This window comes from Callithrix jacchus, chromosome 8 (genome assembly GCF_049354715.1).
Source record: "Callithrix jacchus isolate 240 chromosome 8, calJac240_pri, whole genome shotgun sequence".
NCBI lineage: Eukaryota > Metazoa > Chordata > Mammalia > Primates > Cebidae > Callithrix > Callithrix jacchus.
Window position 1 is genome coordinate 89,073,689 of NC_133509.1, and position 19,184 is coordinate 89,092,872.

General features: G+C 38.4%; 1 protein-coding gene across 2 annotated transcripts in view; it reads left to right on the top strand.

The window, feature by feature from the left end:
* The first annotated feature begins 444 nt into the window (after positions 1–444).
* Positions 445–19,184, top strand: part of CGRRF1 (cell growth regulator with ring finger domain 1) — a 28,561-nt gene continuing 9,821 nt past the window's right edge. For both annotated transcript variants that reach the window (XM_002753920.7, XM_009006053.5), the window contains exons 1-2: positions 445–635; positions 12,231–12,370. In XM_002753920.7, coding sequence (XP_002753966.1) covers positions 532–635; positions 12,231–12,370 — 244 coding nt within the window. In that variant the 5' untranslated portion in view covers positions 445–531. The remainder of the gene's footprint in view (positions 636–12,230; positions 12,371–19,184) is intronic.

Below are 19,184 nucleotides of genomic sequence, written 5' to 3' on the forward strand. Positions count from 1 at the left end.
CGCCCTCCTTCTCTTCCTCCTCCTCCCCCTCCTCCCAAGTTTGCCTAAGATATAATGCGTAGGGTTTCAGGATTTAGAAACGGTGCACGTAAATTTCGGACTGCGTCTCTCTCATTTCAGAAAACCTGCATTGCCCAAGGCCAGGACAGAGTTGGCCCTCAAGTCTATTTAGAATTTGCCGGCAGAACAGCAATCACCACTAGGCCAGAGCGCCTAAGACGCCCGCTGGGTACCAATCTCTCGAGTCCGGGACGGTGCAAGTCGTCCCCCACGTCTGCGTAGCCAATAGCTCGGGACGGGAGCGGGAGGGGCGTGGTGAGTCCTGCAGGCGGCGCCGTGATTGGTACACCGGCTCCCGCTGCCCGCGAGGCTGCCCTAAAGTCTAGCTCAAGAGAACCCCAGGCGAGTGCGGATCTACAAAGTTTGTCCGCTCTGGGGCACCGTAGTGACTTTCTGCCTGGCCCGGCGGGCTGGGCTCGCCTGGGCTGGGCTACGCGGCTGGAGCCGGGTTCAGCCCAGAGCGAGACCCTGATGGCTGCGGTGTTTCTGGTAACCCTCTATGAATACTCGCCGCTTTTTTACATCGCGGTGGTATTTACCTGCTTCATCGTGACCACCGGCCTGGTACTGGGATGGTAAGTGTCCCAGGAGTGAGAGACGAAGGGGCGGACACTCCGGGAGTGGGGTCGTGACGAACTGCAGGGGACACAGGAGGCGGAGGGCCGCGTGCCCGAAGACGTCGGGGATCCGGTGTCCCCCAGTGCCGCGGACTCCGACTTTCTCTGGGAGGAAAACAAGGTGGACGCTGCACCTGCGTCACTGCCCAGCATTACCGTTTGGTCCGCGTCGTTTGGGGCACCTTGGAGTGTACCGGATTGGGGTGTTTTACTCAGCTTTGTTTCTAGGCGATAAAGCAGCCAGGAAGGGCTTGGCCTCGGTGTTGGGAGAAAGTGCTTCTCCGTTTGGCTTCTGTCCTGGATTCGGGCCTACTGTGTGTTTAGAATGAGTCAGTTACCTGTGCTACAGTGCACAGACTGGATCAGTGGACAGTGAGCGAGATTCATAGTTGTGATTCTGACCTGAATGGAGCCCTTAGCCTCAGATCTTTCAGCGTAACTTGTAGCTGAACTGTTACCATTTGAGAGTTTAATGGTTTCTATGTAGATTCCAAACCTTTTGAAGTACTATTTAAGTCGATAGAATTGTAAAATCATAATTTTAGAGCTGGAAGAGACCTTAGAAATAAGTTACACCGAGGACAGGACAGTTGCCTATTGGAGACAAGGAGAAAGGACTGTTAGATAACCGCTGAGCAATTCTTCTAATCTAGAGGTTCAATTTCTCACTTGAGATGCTGTTGTATCATGTTTAGACAAGCCTTGTAAATAATAGCGAGGTGAAACTGTGTTACTAACCCACAATAGTTTTTCTAGGCCACAGCCTCCAGAGTCCCTTTGAGAAGATAATAGTTACAAAAAGATCAAACAGCAATTCTAAGTGGATAACAGCCATAGTCTGAAGAGGTCACAGAAGACTCTGTTGAAGAGAGAGACTTGAGCTGGATTTCGGAGAATGAGTATTTTGAAAAATAAATGGAGTCAAATGTATATATTAGGGAAGAAGAGGCATTTCAGAGAAGGCAAGCTGGGCATGAGCAGAGGGGCAGAGGAGAACATGTTAGTGAATAAAGAAGGCTATGGAAAACGAGTTTTAAAATAGCCTTTGGTTGCATATATTTGATTGCCATAAAGAACACGGGCCCTTGTCAGCTTACGAAAACATATGCCATCTTTAGGAAGTGACCAAAGTTTTGACATTTCTGCATTGCCCCTCACCCTACCAGCAATAGAGCCTAGAATTCCTTGCCTTATATGTGGGTGAGGATTGGAAATGCAAATTACTTGTATGTGAGAATAAGATTGGAAAACAAAGACCAATCTTACACAATTGGTTATTCTTGACCCATCAGATTTTATTGCTATTGTTCATTACATGAAAGTTTGTCATTGGAATTAGGAAGGTGTTGCCCATGTGAGAAAAGCAGTCTTAGCACAAGATTTTTAAATGACTATAATGTTAGTGTTATTCTCTTAATGAAACATAATTTTCCTCCACTAAGGAAAATAGTAACTAGTTGATAATTGCCTTATGTGCTTTAATTTTTATTTTAAATAGGCCAACTAATTAGATATCTTAGATACCAATCTTCGGTATTGGGAAGAGGGTAGGCAAGAGCCTTATGTTTGTAGTGGTTAACAGACAGACTTTGGAGTCAGACAGTTTCAAATCCTGGCTCTGCCAGCTTTAAGACTTGGTTTGAAAATTTAATAACTGCCAAATCACCCCATTTGGGTAAGACTTTTATAAGAGTGGAAGCCTATGGAGTCGTAGAACGTTTGGAAGTCTGGGCTAAGCACTGCTGAGGCCAGAAGACCATTTAAATGCCAGTCACTTTCATCCTGATTTAGGTCTAACCAGGAACCTTGAGCCTAACCCAGCTATTCTCTCCGTCTGAGTTAGCTTTGCCCCTGTAGATAAGCTTTTTACTATGTTTATTTGCAAACTTAAGCAAGGCCACATATTTATGGACTAGAAATGATGAAAACTTGGACACCATGTAGATCTCATAAAAACATCGTTCTAATAGTACCCCAGTCAGAAGGGCAAACTAGTTAATACACATGTTTTTCACCCTTCTCATTGCTTTGTTTTAACTTCCCATAATACCATCCCTATTGGTCATGTGTTTTCTCTGTCATGGTTTTCACCTTAGTACTGCTCTGAGTTTTTCACCATTTGCTTCTTTCCACTGTTTACCACGTCCACCTGCATTGTGTGGTAGTGCAGAAAGAACAGGAGCATCTGATTTTTGGAATCCCAATAGCAATAGCAAAGAAGCATACAACTGGAAGTATAGTATTTTTCTTTCACCATGTGATGGTTTCTGTGAGCTCTGATAGCTTCTGCCAGGCACTGAGCACAAAGACACCCAAAAGGCCATTTACACCCTTTAACAGTTTCAAATAATCAGGGACCATGACTCAGTAACTACTCCCAGCCTCCTCTTGACTGCAGTTGATTAAGCTGTTGACCTAAACTTCATACCATCCTCTGCCTTGTGAATCTAGGGCAGAACTCTAAACTACATTTCTTCTTTGCAAGCTGACTACCTATTGGGCTTTGCCAACAAGGGAGGGAGACTGGAAGGCTGGACGGGATGAAGAGACTTGCTGCTTTCTGTTGATTTCTTTCTTGTCTTTCACTTGCCACAATAGTGCCTCCCTCTGGTATTAATAGTGGGTCCCACTTGTTCCAGTTTATGGTTCCCTACTCTGCTAGAACCAGCCTTATGCACTCCCTTAAAGCTACCAGTATCCTTTCCTCAGATCTGAGTCCTGAGTTCCATAGTCTCTTCTCCAAAGTTCAAAACTATATAATTTTCTTTATTCTCTTTTCTCTGTTCCCTTGTCCTAGGAGTGATAGCTGCTTCCTGCTGTTGCTACTTCTTATCAAATAAATAGGGACTCACTGTCCTCTGTTTGCCTTTTAAGTTCTTCAACATATGATTAACATTATTCATATTAAAATTTCTCTTTGTTGATGCTGATAACTTAAAAAATAAAAATCTTTTTGTTAAAATAACGGATGCAGTTTCAGACTCCTGCATGGACTGCGACTGATAAATTGTCACTAAGAATGAGATTCTGGTGAGAAAACTTTCAAAGATAGAATTTGGGGGTCGGTTTGGTAATTTCTTTAGCTCTTTGCCAGTAGGAAATAATCTAGTAACCCACCACATAGAGTGGCATCACAATTAAATTATTATATTTGGTTGGTTGTGATAAAATTATTTCTAAAGCAGTGTGCTGGAGGACCAAGTGGCTAAAGGGCTTGCCTGTTATGGCAGTAATGGTGACTACAGGGACTGAGGGGGAAGTGAGATGGGGGCGTCTGTGTTCACCAGAGCACTAACAGAAAGAAAATGACAAAGTCAGGTCTTCAAACTGTTAGATTGGTCAAGTCTTAGAGAATCAGAAAGTTTCTGTGGTTCTAAAGCACTTTATTTTGCCTTGCTAAAAATTGAACACAGTTTTATTTTATTTATTTTGTTTTTGAGACAGAGTCTTGTTCTGTTGTCCAGGCTGGAGCAGTGGTGCGGTCTTGGCTCTCTGCCTGTAATCCGAGCACTTTGGGAGGCCAGGGTGGGCAGATCTTTGAGGTCAGGAGTTCAAGACCAGCCTGGCCAACATGGTGAAACCCCTTCTCTCTTAAAAATACAAAAATTAGCTGGGCATGGTGGCGGGTGCCTAAACACAGTTTTAATTACACTAGTAATAGAATTACCTGGCTTTTGTCGGTGTCTCATGTAGAATATTTATTGGAAAGAAGTGGAACCCTGAGACTTGGAATGGGGACAATGTAGGTAGACATGGACAGAGTTGAGAATCTTGAAAAAACTCCAGTCACTCTGAGCATCCATTGTTGACAGAAGCTGCTTACTTTCCATGTGTGAGAAAATTAGCCTTTTCTTGCTTGAAGATCCTGTAATAACCTCACCTAGGGCAGCTGCTTTGCAAACGGCTATCCACACTTAAGACGTACCTCTATTATCTTGTCTTGAGGCCCAGATCTCTGTATGTTGTGTAATATAGGGACACAATCTGATCTGATTAGAAATAGTTCGTCCTTGAAAAGAATTGCAAAATTTTGCAAATTTATATCCATGGAATCCTGGGAATATATGTGAGGATGGATTGTAAATTTGTTAAGCCAATGAATAGGATGTAACACTAGATCAGATCATATTGATTGATCTGGGTATATTCTCAAGAAATTTTACATCTAAAATGTTAACTCATACTTGTTTGGTTGATTGAAACTTGGACTCATTGGTGGCCCGTATTTTATAAGGTTGAGATTTCTGTTGTTTTTATTTTTAAACATTTATTTTAGGTTTAGTGGTACATGTGAAGGTTTGTTACATAGGTAAACTCGTGTCATGGTTTTGTTGTACAGATCATTTCATCACCCAGGTATTAATCATTCCTAATAGTTATCTTTTTTTTTTTGAGACAGAGTTTTGCTTTTGTTGCCCAGGGTGGAATGCAATGGTGTGATCTCAGCTCACTGCAACCTCAGCCTCCTGGGTTCAAGCGATTCTCCTGCCTCAGCCTCCTGAGTACTGGGCTTACAGGCATGTGCTACCATGCCCTGCTAATTTTTTATATTTTTAGTAGAGATGGGGTTTCCCCATATTGGTCAGGCTGGTCTCAAACTCCTGACCTCAGGTGATTGCCCACCTCAGCCTTTCAAAGTGTTGGGATTATAGGCGTGAACCACCACTCCTGGTCCCAATTGTTATCTTTTCTGCTTCTCTTCCTCCTCCCTACCTCCACCCTCAGGTAGATCCCAGTGTCTGTTGTTTCCTTCTTTGGGTTCATGAGTTTTCATCATTTAGCTCCCACTTATAAATGAAAACGTGCTGTATTTGGTTTTCTGTTCCAGGAGATGGAACAGAAATGTTTAGTGCCTTTTAATTTCCCTATAAATATTGTTTTATCAGTATTCCACACATTCTGACACATATGTCTTTATTTTTATTTAGGGCCTAATTTAAAGTAATTCCCTTTTGATTTTTTTCCTGATCTCCAAGTTATTTAGAAATTTGTTATTTAATTTCCAAATATTTGGAAATTTTAAAGATATCTCTGTTATTGATTTATAATTTGATTCCATTATGGTTAGAGAACTTACTTTTTTATGATTTGACATCTTGTAAATTTATTGAGACTTGTTTTGTAAACCAAATATATTCTCTCTTTTGGTAAATGTGCACTTAAAAATAATATATATTCTGCTATTGCTGGGTGAGATGCTTTATAAGTGTCAATTAAGTCAAATTGGTTGATAGTGTTATTCAAGTTTTTGATGTTCTTAGTGATTTTTCTATATATTGGATCTGCCAATTATTGAAGTGGTGGGGATTATTAGAATTTCTGACTATAATTGTAGATTTGCCTGTTTCTCTTGGCAGTTGTATCAGTTTTTGCTTTATATTTTGAAGTTCTATCAATAGGTACGTAGGCATTTAGGAATATTTTGTCTGCATGATGAATTGACCTGTTTATCACTATGAAATGGACCTCTTTGATCCTGGTAATAGTCTTTGCTCTGAGATCTACTTTGTCTAGTATTGATGTAGCCACTTCAGCTTTCTTTTGATTAGTGTTAGCAGATACATCTTTTTTTATCCTTTTACTTGTAAACTATTTTTGTCTTTTTATTTAAAGTGGATTTCTTGTATGTACAATATAGCTGGGTCTTATGTTTTTATCCAATCCAATAATCCTTGCCTTTTAATTAAGGAGTTTAAAGCATTTACATTTAATGTGATTATTGATGTGATTAGATTTAAATTCCACCATCTTGCTATTCATTTTTTGTTTGTTTTGTCTATTCTTTGTTTCTTTTCCCCTCTTTTATTTTACTTGTCTGCTTTTTTCTTTTTCCCTTTGTTCAGTCCTCATTTGCATTAGTTAAATAATTTAAGTGATTTTATTTTACCTTCTTTGTTGGTTTATCAGCAATAACTTTTTTTTAGTGGTTCCCTTAAAGTTTATAATATACCTCTAACTTATCACCATCTACCTTCAAGTAAAGTTTTAAAGAGATATAGGAAATGCATCAATTCCTGATGGAGTTACCATTTCACTGCTATTTATTTCTTTGTATCAATCCAGATTTTTTTTTGGTATCATTCATTTTTCTTCTTCCCAAGGCATGCTTTAATTTTTCTTGTTGTACAAGTCTGTTGGTGATTAATTCTTTTAGCTTTTGTTGTGTTTGAAAAATCTTTATTTTGCTTTGGAAAAACAGAGGTATAGAATTTTAGATTAACAAGATTTTTTTTCTTTCTTTTTTTTTCCAGACAGTCTTGCTCTGTTACTCAGGTTTGAGTGCAGTGGCACAATCTTGGCCCACTGGAACCTCTGCCTTCTAGATTCAAGGGATTCTCGTGCCTCAGCCTCCTAACTAGCTGGGATTACAGGTGCATGCCACCACGCCCAGCTGATTTTTGTATCTTTAGTAGAGACAGGGTTTTGCCATGTTAGCCAGACTGGTCTTGAACTCCTGAGCTTAGGCAGTCTGCCCTCCTTCCCACCTTGGCCTCGCAAAGTGCTGGAATTATAGGCGTGAGCCGCTGTGCCCAGCCTTGATCAATAAGATTTTTTTTCCTTTTAGTTATTTACAAATAGTCTGCCTTTCATTATTTCTTATTAATATTAAAAAGCTACTCTCATTTTTATCTTTGTTTCTCTGTGTGTAGTGTATCCTTTTTCTTTAGCAACTGTAGTGTATCTTTTTTCTTTTTCTTAGTATTTTCTCTTTATTACTGGTTTTAAACAACTTGATTATTATTTGCCTTAGGTAATTTTCTTTGTTTCTTGTGCTTGGAGCTCATTGAGATTCTTGGGTCCGTAGGTTTTTATAGTTTTCAATATTTTGGGGAAGGTTTTAGTCATTATGTGTTCAAATACTTTATCTGTCCTCTGCAAACTTGAGCGATAGGTTCAGACATCAGTTACATGACTGCTTAAAAGTTGTCCCTTGGCTTACTGATGCTTTATTTATTTTCAGTATTTTTCCTTTCTATGTTTCATTTTCAGTACTTTCTATTATGTTGTCTTCAAGAGTACTAATCTTTTATTGTGCAGTATCTAATCTGGTGTTAATCTCATCCACTATATATTTTTTTTATCTAAAACGTTATGTTTTTCATCCTATAAATTGATTTGGGACTTTTAAATATCTTCCATGCCTCTATATCATATGTGCAGTCATTACTTTTCTTCTTAAACATATGGAATATACTTCTGAGACCTATATTTATATTCTTGTCTACTAATTCAAGTATCTGTATGATTTCTGGATCTATTTTAATAGAGTTTTTCTCCTCATTGTGGGTAATATTTTCCTACTTCTTTGCATGCCTGTTAATTTTTTTTATCAGATGCAATACATTGTGAATTTTACCTTATTAGGTGCTGGATATTTTTGTATTCCTATAAATATTCTTGGGCTTTATTCTGGGTCACAGTTAAGTTACTCAGAAATAGTTTAGTCTGTTAGAGACTTGCTTTTCAGCTTTGTTAGGCAGGACCAGAGCAGTCTTACCTAACTCATTTATAAAATCAGATTCATCAAAAGTTAAATTTTATTTCATTTGTTAATTTTATTGGTTATCTCTCAGTGTTATGTTTGTGTGTTTTGAAACTTTAGTTTTCAACCTAAATTTTAGTAGATTTGTTTTGTTTTGTTATTTTTCTGCCTTTGTTCTCATCCTCACTGTTTATCCTCTTTACAGTTATTGTTAGTTGAATATTTTATTTTATTTTTATTTTTATATTTTTCCTTTAACTTTTAAGTTCTGGGTTGCATGTGCAGGATGTGCAGGTTGGTTACATATAGGTAAATGTGTGCCATGGTGGTTTGCTACACAGATCAACCAGTCACCTTGGTATTAAGCCCAGCATCCATGAGCTATTCTTCCCGATGCTGTTCCTTATCCAACTCCCACCCTGACAGGCCCCACTCTGTGTTGTTCCCCCCATGTGTCCATGTGTTCTCACTTTTCAGCTCCTACTTATAAGTGAGAACATATAACATTTGGTTTTCTGTTCCTGTGTTAGTTTGATGAGGATAACGGCTTTCAGCTTCATCTGTGTTCCTGCAAAGGACATGATGTCGTTCATTTTTATGGCTGCATAGTATTCTGTGGTATATATGTACCTCATTTTCTTTATCCAGTCTCTCACTGATGGGCATTTGCATTGATTCCATATCTTTGCTGTTGTGAGTAGTGCTGCAGTGAATGTATGCATGCATCTATTTTTATAATAGAATGATTTATATTCCTTTGGGTATATACTCAGTAGTAGGATTACTCAGTAATAGGACTCAGTAATGGGATTGCTGGGTCAAATGGTATTTCTGCCTCTAGGTCTCACACCAACAGTGCCAAAGTGTTTCTTTTTCTTCACAACTTTGCCATCATCTGTTGTTTCTGGATTTTTTAATAATCACCATTCTGATTGGCGTGAGATGGTATTGCTCATTGTGGTTTTGATTTGAATTTCTCTAATATCAGTGATGTTGAGCTGTTTTTATGTTTGTTGGCTGCATGAATGTCTTCTTTTGAGAAGCATCTGTTCATGTCCTTTGCCTACATTTTAATGGGTTTTTTTTCTTGTAAATTTGTTTAAGTTCCTTATAGACTCTGGCTATTAGACCTTTGTCAGATGGATAGATTGCAAAAGCATTTTGTAGTTATTTATGCCCAGATTCCTAGACCTCTAGTCTAGGACTAAGTTTTTGTTTTGTTTCGGTTTTTTTGAGATGGACTTTCATTCTTTTTGCCCAAGCTGGAGTGTAATGACATGATCTTGGCTCACTGCAACCTCCACCTCCCGGATTCAAGCAGTTTTCCTGCCTCAGCCTCCTGGGTAGCTGGGATTACAGGCATGTGCCACCACGCCTGGCTAATTTTTTGTATTTTTAGTAGACACAGGGTTTCTCCTTGTTGGTCAGGCTGGTCTTGAACTCTCAACCTCAGGTGATTCACCCTCCTCAGCCTCCCAAAGTGCTGGGATTACAGGCATGAGCCAGCATGCCCGGCCTTTTTTTTTGTTTTTTCTTTTTTTGAGACAGGATCTCTCTGTGTTGCCCAGGCTGGAGGGCAGTAGCACAATCTCTGCTTACTGCAGTCTTGACCTCCCAGGCTCAAGTGATCCTTCCACCTCAGCCTCCCAAGTAGCTGGGACCACAGATGTACACCACCATATCTGACTAATTTTCTATTTTTTTGTAGAGATGGGGTCTCGCTGTTGTGGCACAGGCTAGTGTTGAACTCCTGGGCTCAAGCATTCCTCCCTCCTTATCCTCCCAAAGTTCTGGAATTATAGGCATGAGCCAGTGCACCCAGCCTAGGACCAAGTCTTAAACAACAGTTCTACCTGCCTGTGTTGATATTGACCTAATCCAGCTCCTGGTTCCAAGTTATGAATCTGGCTCCAGCCCTTTTCTGGAGTGGACTGCCCATACTGGTCTCCTTAATACGTGAAGGCTTGTTTACCACTGTCTGCTGCGAGACCGAGAACCATGAAACTATGGCATAGCCTTACTCATTCCTTTATGTTTCTTTCCTTTTTTAGATCCATAAAGGTATTTGCCTGTAAACCTAGGTATGACTTTTCCCCAGCATTTTATTATAAATACTTTCAAACATAGAGAATACTAGAAAGAATTATACAGTGAAAACATATTTGCCCATCACTTACATTCTACCATCAGCATTTTACTGTAATTGCTTTATTACATATCTGTCCACGTTAATCCATTCTTTTATCCACACATTGGTCTATCTTATTTGATGATTTTAGAACTTCACTGTAAGTTCTAAAATGTTATGTATTACCGACCAGAGCTCAATATTTGTTTTCATTTATAGTTGTTTTGAAGTAACATTTACATGTAAGATGTACAAATCTTAAGTGAAACATTTACCAAATGTTATCTATCAAACACATCATCTATATATCTTAAGCCTCTGTCAAGATACTGAGCATTCCCATCAATTTTCTTATGCCCCTTCCCAGTCAGGGAAAGTTACTTCCTACTCCTGTACTCCCAGAAGCAACTATTGTTCTCATTTTTATTTCTACCATAGATTTGTTGTGCCTGCTCTAGAATTTCATATTAGAGAATCATACAGCATATATTCTTTCGCATAAGGCTTCTTTTGAATCGGATGATGTTTCTGAAATTTATCCATTTGGGGGTAGCAATAAGTTATTCCTTTTCAGTGCTGAGTACTTCTATTTTGTTTAAATATGCCAGAGTTTGTTTACTCATTTCAGCGGGGTCATTGTTTTTTTTGTTTAAAGCATATGGGACTCAGGTATCTGTGGGGTCTTTTTTATTTTTCTTTTTATTTTTTAATCTATCACTGATGCATGTTTGGAGAGAAGGGAGTGCGTCAAATAGGACCCTGACTGTGCCATCTTAAGCTGAAGTCTCCAAGTTTAACTGGTATATGTTAATTTTAAATTATTTTATGTAAATTGAGTAAACTAGCTGTTCTTTAATTTTATTAAGAATTGAGTTTAGCCCCTTTTTCCTTTTAATTCTGTTCTGTGTGCATTGTCAGAGTCTACATTTTTACATGAAATTTAAAAATAGAAGATATATAAATGAAGAGCTGTAGTTGGTGTTGTAAAAGTTCTGTTGTCTCAGCCAGGCGTGGTGGCTCATGCCTGTAATCCCAGCACTTTGGGGCTGAGGCAGGCAGATCATCTGAGGTCAGAAGTTTGAGACCAACCTGGTCCACATGGCGAAACCCCCTCTCTACTAAAAATACAAAAATTAGCTGGGCATGGGGGCATACACCTGTCATCCTGGGAGGTGGAGGTTGCAGTGAGCCAAGATCACGCCATTGCACTCCGGCCTGGGCAACAAGAGTGAAACTCCAACTCCAAAAAAAAAAAAGTTCTGTTGTCCCATAAATCATATTAAATAGTTTGCCTCTTGAATATATATTTGTTTTTCACATTTAAAAAAATTATTAAGTTCATCATGTGTTTGCTGTTGTATTAAGTATAATTTGTAATCTCCATATTCCTTCAGTGTTTTCAAATGTACTAACAATAGAACTCTTTGTTTTTAAGAATATGTTGATTCAGCCAGCTGAGCAATACATAGTCCTTCCTTGATATCCGAGGAGGATTGATTCTAGGTTCCGCACCCCCCATATTCTAGGATTATAGGCATGAGCCAGTACACAAATTACATAGTATTTGCGTATAACCTACACACATCCTTCTGTATACTTTAAATAATGTCTAGATTACCTATACCTAATACAGTGTAAATGCTTTGTAGTTGTTATACTGTATTGGTTTTGAATTTGTATTATTTGTTATTGTTATTTTTTATTCTTCCCCCGCCCCCAAATATTTGTGATGTGCAGTTCGTTGACACAGAGGGCCAACTGTTTTGCAGTTGGATGGGATCTCTAATCTCCCTTAGTTCTAGATTAATTTCATAAAATAACGTTAATTGAGAGATTTAACCTCTTTTTTCTGACACTTAATGCTGAAATGAAGCACAACAGATTTTTACATATAATATAAAGTTTCAACATTCGTTAAAATAATATTTTTTACCTTTTTTAGGTTTGGTTGGGATGTTCCAGTAATTCTGAGAAATTCAGAAGAGACCCACTTCAGCACAAGAGTTTTCAAAAAGCAAATGAGACAAGTCAAGAATCCTTTTGGCTTAGAGATCACTAATCCAGCTTCAGCTTCAATTACAAGTTTGTAGCTATTTTCCAAAGATTTTCTCTATTTGCTTGCACTCTTTTTTTTTTTTTAGCCCTTTTATTTTCTTTCTCTATTTATTTTCTCTTCATTAGTCTTTTAACAAACATTTACTAAGCAATTATTTTGTTTCAGGGGCTGTACTGTGTATTATAGATACAAAGATTAAGAATTGAAACACTTTACATCTGAAGAATTTATCACCTAATAAACAAAGGTAGATGTGTATGCGAAGGAGCAGAATGAAGTATTACAGGTGTTAATGGTGAAGTCTGTTAGGACTCTGTGCCATTTTTATTGGTCTGTAGTCAAGTGAGAAATGATGTGTTATGTCTAAATACAGTTAATGTAAGGTTGCCAACCTTTTGAAGAACAATCGCCTTTTTTTTAAATTTGAGACAGTCTTATTCTATCATCCAGGATGAAGTTCAATGGCACAATCAACCTTCGCCTCCTGGGTTCAAGTGATTCTCCTGTCTCAGTCTCCCGAGTCACTGAAATTATAGGTGTGCACCACCACTCCCGGCTAATTTTTTGTATTTTTAGTAGAGACAGGGTTTCACCATGTTGACCAGGCTGGTCTCAAACTCCTAACCTCAGATGATCCGCCTGCCTCGGCCTCCCAAAGTGCTGGGATTACAAGCATGAACAAGCCATTGTGCCCGGCCAGAACAATTGTCTTTTAATCTGAAACTGTGGTATTTTGTTATAAATTATTTTGATATAACATGTTATTTTGTAAATGGTAGGTAGGAGATGGCAGTTGATGGCTTTTGTGCTTGCTTGGAAAAATAAGTTGTCTGCAGGACCATTTAGGAAACCTTAGAATTGTAAAGAAAGAGATGGTTAAATTTGTTAAGGTGAAGAGGCATATTCAGGAAAGCCTTCATAAAAAAGAGTATGCTGAGTCTCTTATTTTTTTTCTTCCTTTTTTTTTTTTGAGTAGAATATTGAAAGATAAGTAGGTGTTTACCTCTTGGGTGAGAAATGGAGTGATACATTAAAGAAACAGTCAGTTATGGCTAAAGGATAGGATGGGGCAGGGAAGAGAGGAGTCTATGAAGACTTGGTTTCTTCCTGTGAGTTGTCCATAGCCAGATCCTGTTACAAAAATGAGGAGTATAGAAAGAATAGCAAGTTTTGGAAGAAAGGCAATGAATTCAGTTTTGAACTTTTGGACTTTGAACTGGTTTTGTGACAGTACAATAGAGACAAAGAGTAGGTAGTTCTAGATATAGCTCTGTAGCTTTTTTCTGGGCTGAGACCTGTCACCTTCTATACTTGCTTACATTCCAGGTTTCCTGAAAACAAATAAACCAGATCTTTCTCTGCTTTTCATCCTATTCAAGCTACTGTCCTATTTCTCTTTTTCCCTCCACGGCTAGCTTCTTAGAAGCTGTTTGCATTTGCCTTCTCCTCTTACCCTGCTTCTTTTTTACTCAGTGCAGTCTGTATCCCTCTACTGAAATGGCTTTCTCTGAGGTCACTAATTAATTACTACTTCTGCTCTGCGCTTTTGACTCCCAACAGTCATCAAATCCAGTGGGAGGCTTTCAGGCCTGAGTTAATGCTCTCTCTCTAGTATTTTACAGAGTGGACCTTCCTTCGCAACATCCTGATCCCTTGCTTCTGTGGACCATTCTTGTCTATTCATCCTTCCTGCCTCTAACTCTCAGAATCTAGTAACTGGTCAAAAATCAGTTTACTTAGTTGACATGGATCATCAGCCTTGAGTAAATCTTGATTTGTAAGCAAAAATACATGGCTTTTTTTTTTTTGAGACAGGATCTTGGTCTTCCACCCAAGCTGGAATACAGTAGGGTGATCATAGCTCACTGCAGCCTCAACATCCTGGGCTCAAGTGGTCCTCCTGCTTCAGCCTCCTGAGTAGCTGGGACTATAGGTGTGTACTACCATGCCTAGCTAATTTAAAAAAAATTTTTTTGTAGAGATGGAGTCTTGCTCTGTTACCCAGGCTGGTCTCAAACTCCTGGCCTCAAGCAGTCCTTCTCCCCAGGCTTATAAAGTGCTGGGATTATAGGCGTGAGCCACCGTGCGTGGCCCCCAAAAGTACAAAATTTCTTATTCATCCTCTTTAGCTATAAATACTATTATCCTATGAATAGATGTAAACTAGAATCTCGGCCACCCCTTTCCCTGCTCCATTCCTATAATAGATAACAATTCATGCTGACATTTTTCACTTGGCAAAACCAAATTTTAAGATATGACACAGAGAAAACCAATTTGTGTAAAAGATAATAGGTTGTGCTAAGCCTGATTAAAGTGTATACCCAGCTACTCAGGGGAAAAAATAGGGAGGATCACTTGAGTCCAGGAGGTCCAGGTTGCAGTAAGCCGTGATCCTACTACTTCACTTCAGCCTGGGACTCTGCCTCAACAAATAAAATCAAATAAAAAATAAAGTGTACAGAATAGTGGTGGTTCAACAACCTCCCACCTCTGTGGCCATAGACTAGAACCTGCTACAGTGTCACATCTGGCTCTTGAGCAGGACCCACAGTGAAAAATCTACCAGCTGCAAGGCCTTCCTTCCTGCAGTACATTTCCACAAGTCTGAAAATACACTGAAAAACTAAGAAGAACTGATACATTGTGAGCAAAACACAGGGCACTTGTGAGGAACAAAGTGTGAGGAAATCCGTCAATCTGCTTTTCGGGCAGAAATAGTCACAAATAGAGCCAGCAGTGCAAATGTTTGAGGCAAATGAAAAGATAGCCAGTAAATAGCCCTCTTAGCTATGCCTGCACATGATGTGCTAACCAACAGTAGCATTACTGAAGTCATGAAAAATTCTTTGAATGTGTGGACGCACAGCATGACTACTGAAGTAATTTAATTTTGAAAGTACCAATGCATATCATTTACTGTCTTTCTCCTATGGGGAAATAGAGAGAAGGATTTTGATAGGAGTATACTTAGCAGTGTAAAAATCATTTGTTTAAACTATGGAAAAGTGGGTGTCATTAAAGATGTCTACACAGAACACTGAAATAATATTCTAACCATATTTGTGACATTGTAAAAAGTTATTTCATTTGATGCGTAGATAGTTTACAGATCTTTACTCTGGGAGGCTGAGGTGGGCAGATCTTCGAGTCCAGGAGTTCAAGACCAGCCTGGCCAACATGACGAAACCTCATCTCTACTAAAAATACCAAAATTAGCTGGGTCTGGTGGTGCATGCCTATTAGTACCAGCTACTTGGTAGGCTTAGGTTGGAGGATTGCTTAAGTCTGGGAGGTTGAGGCTGCAGTGAGCTGAGATCACACCACTGCACTCCAGCCTGGGCAACAGACCCTGTCTCAAAAAAACAAAAAAATTCACATGCTTCTTATTTATATTTTAAAATTTATAATTTTTTTTAAAACCAGAGAATCGGCCGGGCGCAGTGGCTCAAGCCTGTAACCCCAGCACTTTGGGAGGCCGAGGCGGGTGGATCACAAGGTCAAGAGATCAAGACCATCCTGGTCAACATGGTGAAACCCCGTCTCTACTAAAAAATATACAAAAAATTAGCTGGGCATGGTGGCGCGTGCCTGTAATCCCAGCTACTCAGGAGGCTGAGGCAGGAGAATTGCCTGAACCCAGGAGGCAGAGGTTGCCATGAGCCGAGATCGTGCCATTGCACTCCAGCCTGGGTAACAAGCGCGAAACTCCATCTCAAAGAAAAAAAAAAAACAAAAACAAAAACCAGAGAATCTATTTTAATCTTAGTCATTTAGGTCTGTTTACTAGGGGTGGGTTGTTGGGGTTTTAAAAATTCTTATTATGTAACGGTATATTTGAATTTGCATTTCCATGTCTGCTATATGGAGTTTCTAATGACATTGAAAGTTAGGTACTCAGTATATACTAATTGAATTGAATAATTTGATTTAGGAATTCTGCTGTCTTTTGTAAGTAGCTTCCTTATATTTTAGCTTATTCACCCTGGTAAGAGCTCACATTAAAGCAAAAGGGTTAGGAAAAAAATACAATATACATGGCATGTTCGGAGGCATTTGTGAACCTCCGTTCCCTACAGATGAAACTTTATCTGCTAATGCTCTGGCTTTATTATCCTCATGAATGGTCTCCTTGTTTTCTTGCTACTTCTCTCACAGGATCCTTCTTCAGGAAGGTTTGTAGCTTTTCTGCCCCATCGTTTATCCTTTTTTTAGTGGCTTAGCACATTTTCTACAGTCCTTATTTTTTCACTTTTTTGCAAGGGTATCTCTTACACCCTGCTTTATTTGCCTGTTGTAGCTAGTCTTGTCAAGACACTTTGAGAGATGCCACACCCATGCTGCTTCACTTATTTTGATTCCGAATTTTCTGGTTTACAGCTATGCCCCCAGTTCTATTAATGCTATTGATCTTAAAATGATGTATATGTACTGAGTTTTAGAAGACAAAATATTACATGAAACTCTTTGCAAAAGAAGTGGAAAAAGTAAAGGGAGCATAGTTTTGATAGGGGTGCTGGAACTATCTTCAGATAGTGGAAATCACTACATTCTCCTCTCGGTTTATGTAATGGACAAGTTTATGAAAGATTATGGAGAGTATAATTTTATACATTCTTTAGTTTATTTTAATTAATTTCAGAGACATTTTAAAATCTGATTAATCTCCAGTTTTCAAAGGTCTCTGACACTCTTCCCACTTTACTTAAGTATACAAAGTCTATAAACAAGTCTTTTTGCATCTCTGTATCTCTGGGACTATGGCTTTTTCTCTTTTTACAAAGCAAATAAACAGGGTAGTTTTATATGTTCTGTAAGCTGTAAGTTGAGTTTAAAAAGGCTTATCTTGCCATTGTTCTTGTGTTTGTTTGTTTGTTTTTAAGGCACAGTATCACTCTGTCACCCCAGCTTGAGTGTAGTGGCATGATCACTACTGACTGCAGCTGCAGTCTTCCTACCTCAGCCTCCCAAGTAGCTGGGACCACAGGTGCATGCCACCATGCCCAGCTAATTTTTGTATTGTTTGTAGAGCCATGGTTTCTCCATGTTGACCCAAGCCGGTCTCAATTTCCTGGGCTCAGACAATCCGCCCATCTTAGCCTCCCAAAGTGCTGGAATTACAGCCATGAAACACCATGACTGGCCTCTTCTTTTTAATGTAAACAAACACATATATGGGTATTTATTCTTGTGAGATAAACAGTAGCATATGTATTTAAGTTTCTCTACCTTGCTTTTTTTTATTTAATAAAATATTCTGAAGATTATTTCATAATAGTATGTGCAGATATTTTGATATGCCTCAATTCATTTTTAATAGCTTCTTAGTACTTCATTATAGAGTACTGTATTTTATTCATTTACTCCTGACTGATGGACATTTGGTCTATTCCAGCATTTTTCTATGATAAGTAATGCTATAATGAGTAGCCTTATATATATATATCTTTTCACATTTTTGCTAGTAATGCCATAATAAATAATTATTTTGTGTTTCTTTTTTCTTTTTCAACGTTTTAAAATATACATTTTTCTGTTTTTTCCTTTCCTGTCTACCTCCAGCTTTTTTCTTCTGCCCCATGTTGTGTGGTTCTACAGTGACACAGGGAGAAATATGTGTGATTTTATATGTGTGTGTATATGTCCTACATATATCTATATGTGTAAATAAAATGTTTTCCTTCTGCTATTTAATATAAAGTGGAATTTTTCATTCTTTAATGAATACCCAATGATTGGAATCATAAAAATTTGAAATCAAGTCTGCTCCAATTACCTATGCAAAGTTCCTACCAATTAAAATTTTTGCTTAAGTATGATTAGAAATGGCCATGTATCAATGCTACTCATAATCTCAGACTCTGTGTCCATACTACTAAATACTGAGAATAAAACTGGAAAAATCAGTTTTTCGTATCCTGTGGAGCATCTGCTTGTATTTGTGTATCTTCTTCTAATGTATACTCTTGATCACATTTTAAAAAATAGGTAATATATCAATCAATTCTATTAGTAAGCAACAGAAACAACTTCAATAAAAGGATATTGGGTAGCTTATAGAATTGCTGGCAGATTAGGAGAGCCAGAATCAGATACCAAGGCTGTTCAGCTGGGAACAATTAACAAAACCACTGCCTTTTTGTCTAGTCAGCATATCAGTGCCAAGGAGTACTACATGTTACAGTTTTCACCACTGCAGTTTGCACGCCCTAGCAGTATGAAACAGCCTGATGTTGCTGCCCCCTTGAATGTGTTATTGCTACAAATACCACTCAGAGGGGGGAATAACATAGGTGACACAAAGCAAGTCCTATATAAGTGTTAAATAAAACTATATAATTTCATATCTACTTTCAATTTATAAATCCATTTAATCAGGTCTACCCAAATGATAATATCTTTTCTTAAGTTGCAAGTGAACAACTGAATGAAGGTATCACTATTAAACTCTTTATGTTTTGGAATCTCCACTCTTTCCTCAGGGTATTTTACATATTATATGGGACATTAAGTCTGTGATAAGCCCATATGTTAATGATGTAAATGTATATATTAATGTTAGTAAAGCTCAATTTCTTTTTAATGTTTTTCTTACAACAGTGATCATGTTGTGGACCCTATAGGTTGTACACATCCACTTTAGAAGACAGGTCTATTCTGCTGCACTGTTTCTTGTCATTAGGATTATACACACTATGTGAATGGTAGGTTATTAATAGTGAACTGTATTTTAGTGTTAACAGTCTAGATGGGAGATGTCTTAGAGTCACCAAATAAGAAAATTGACAGTTTCCAAGCTTAAATATATAAATATCAAGAAATGGTTTACTGATACCTCTC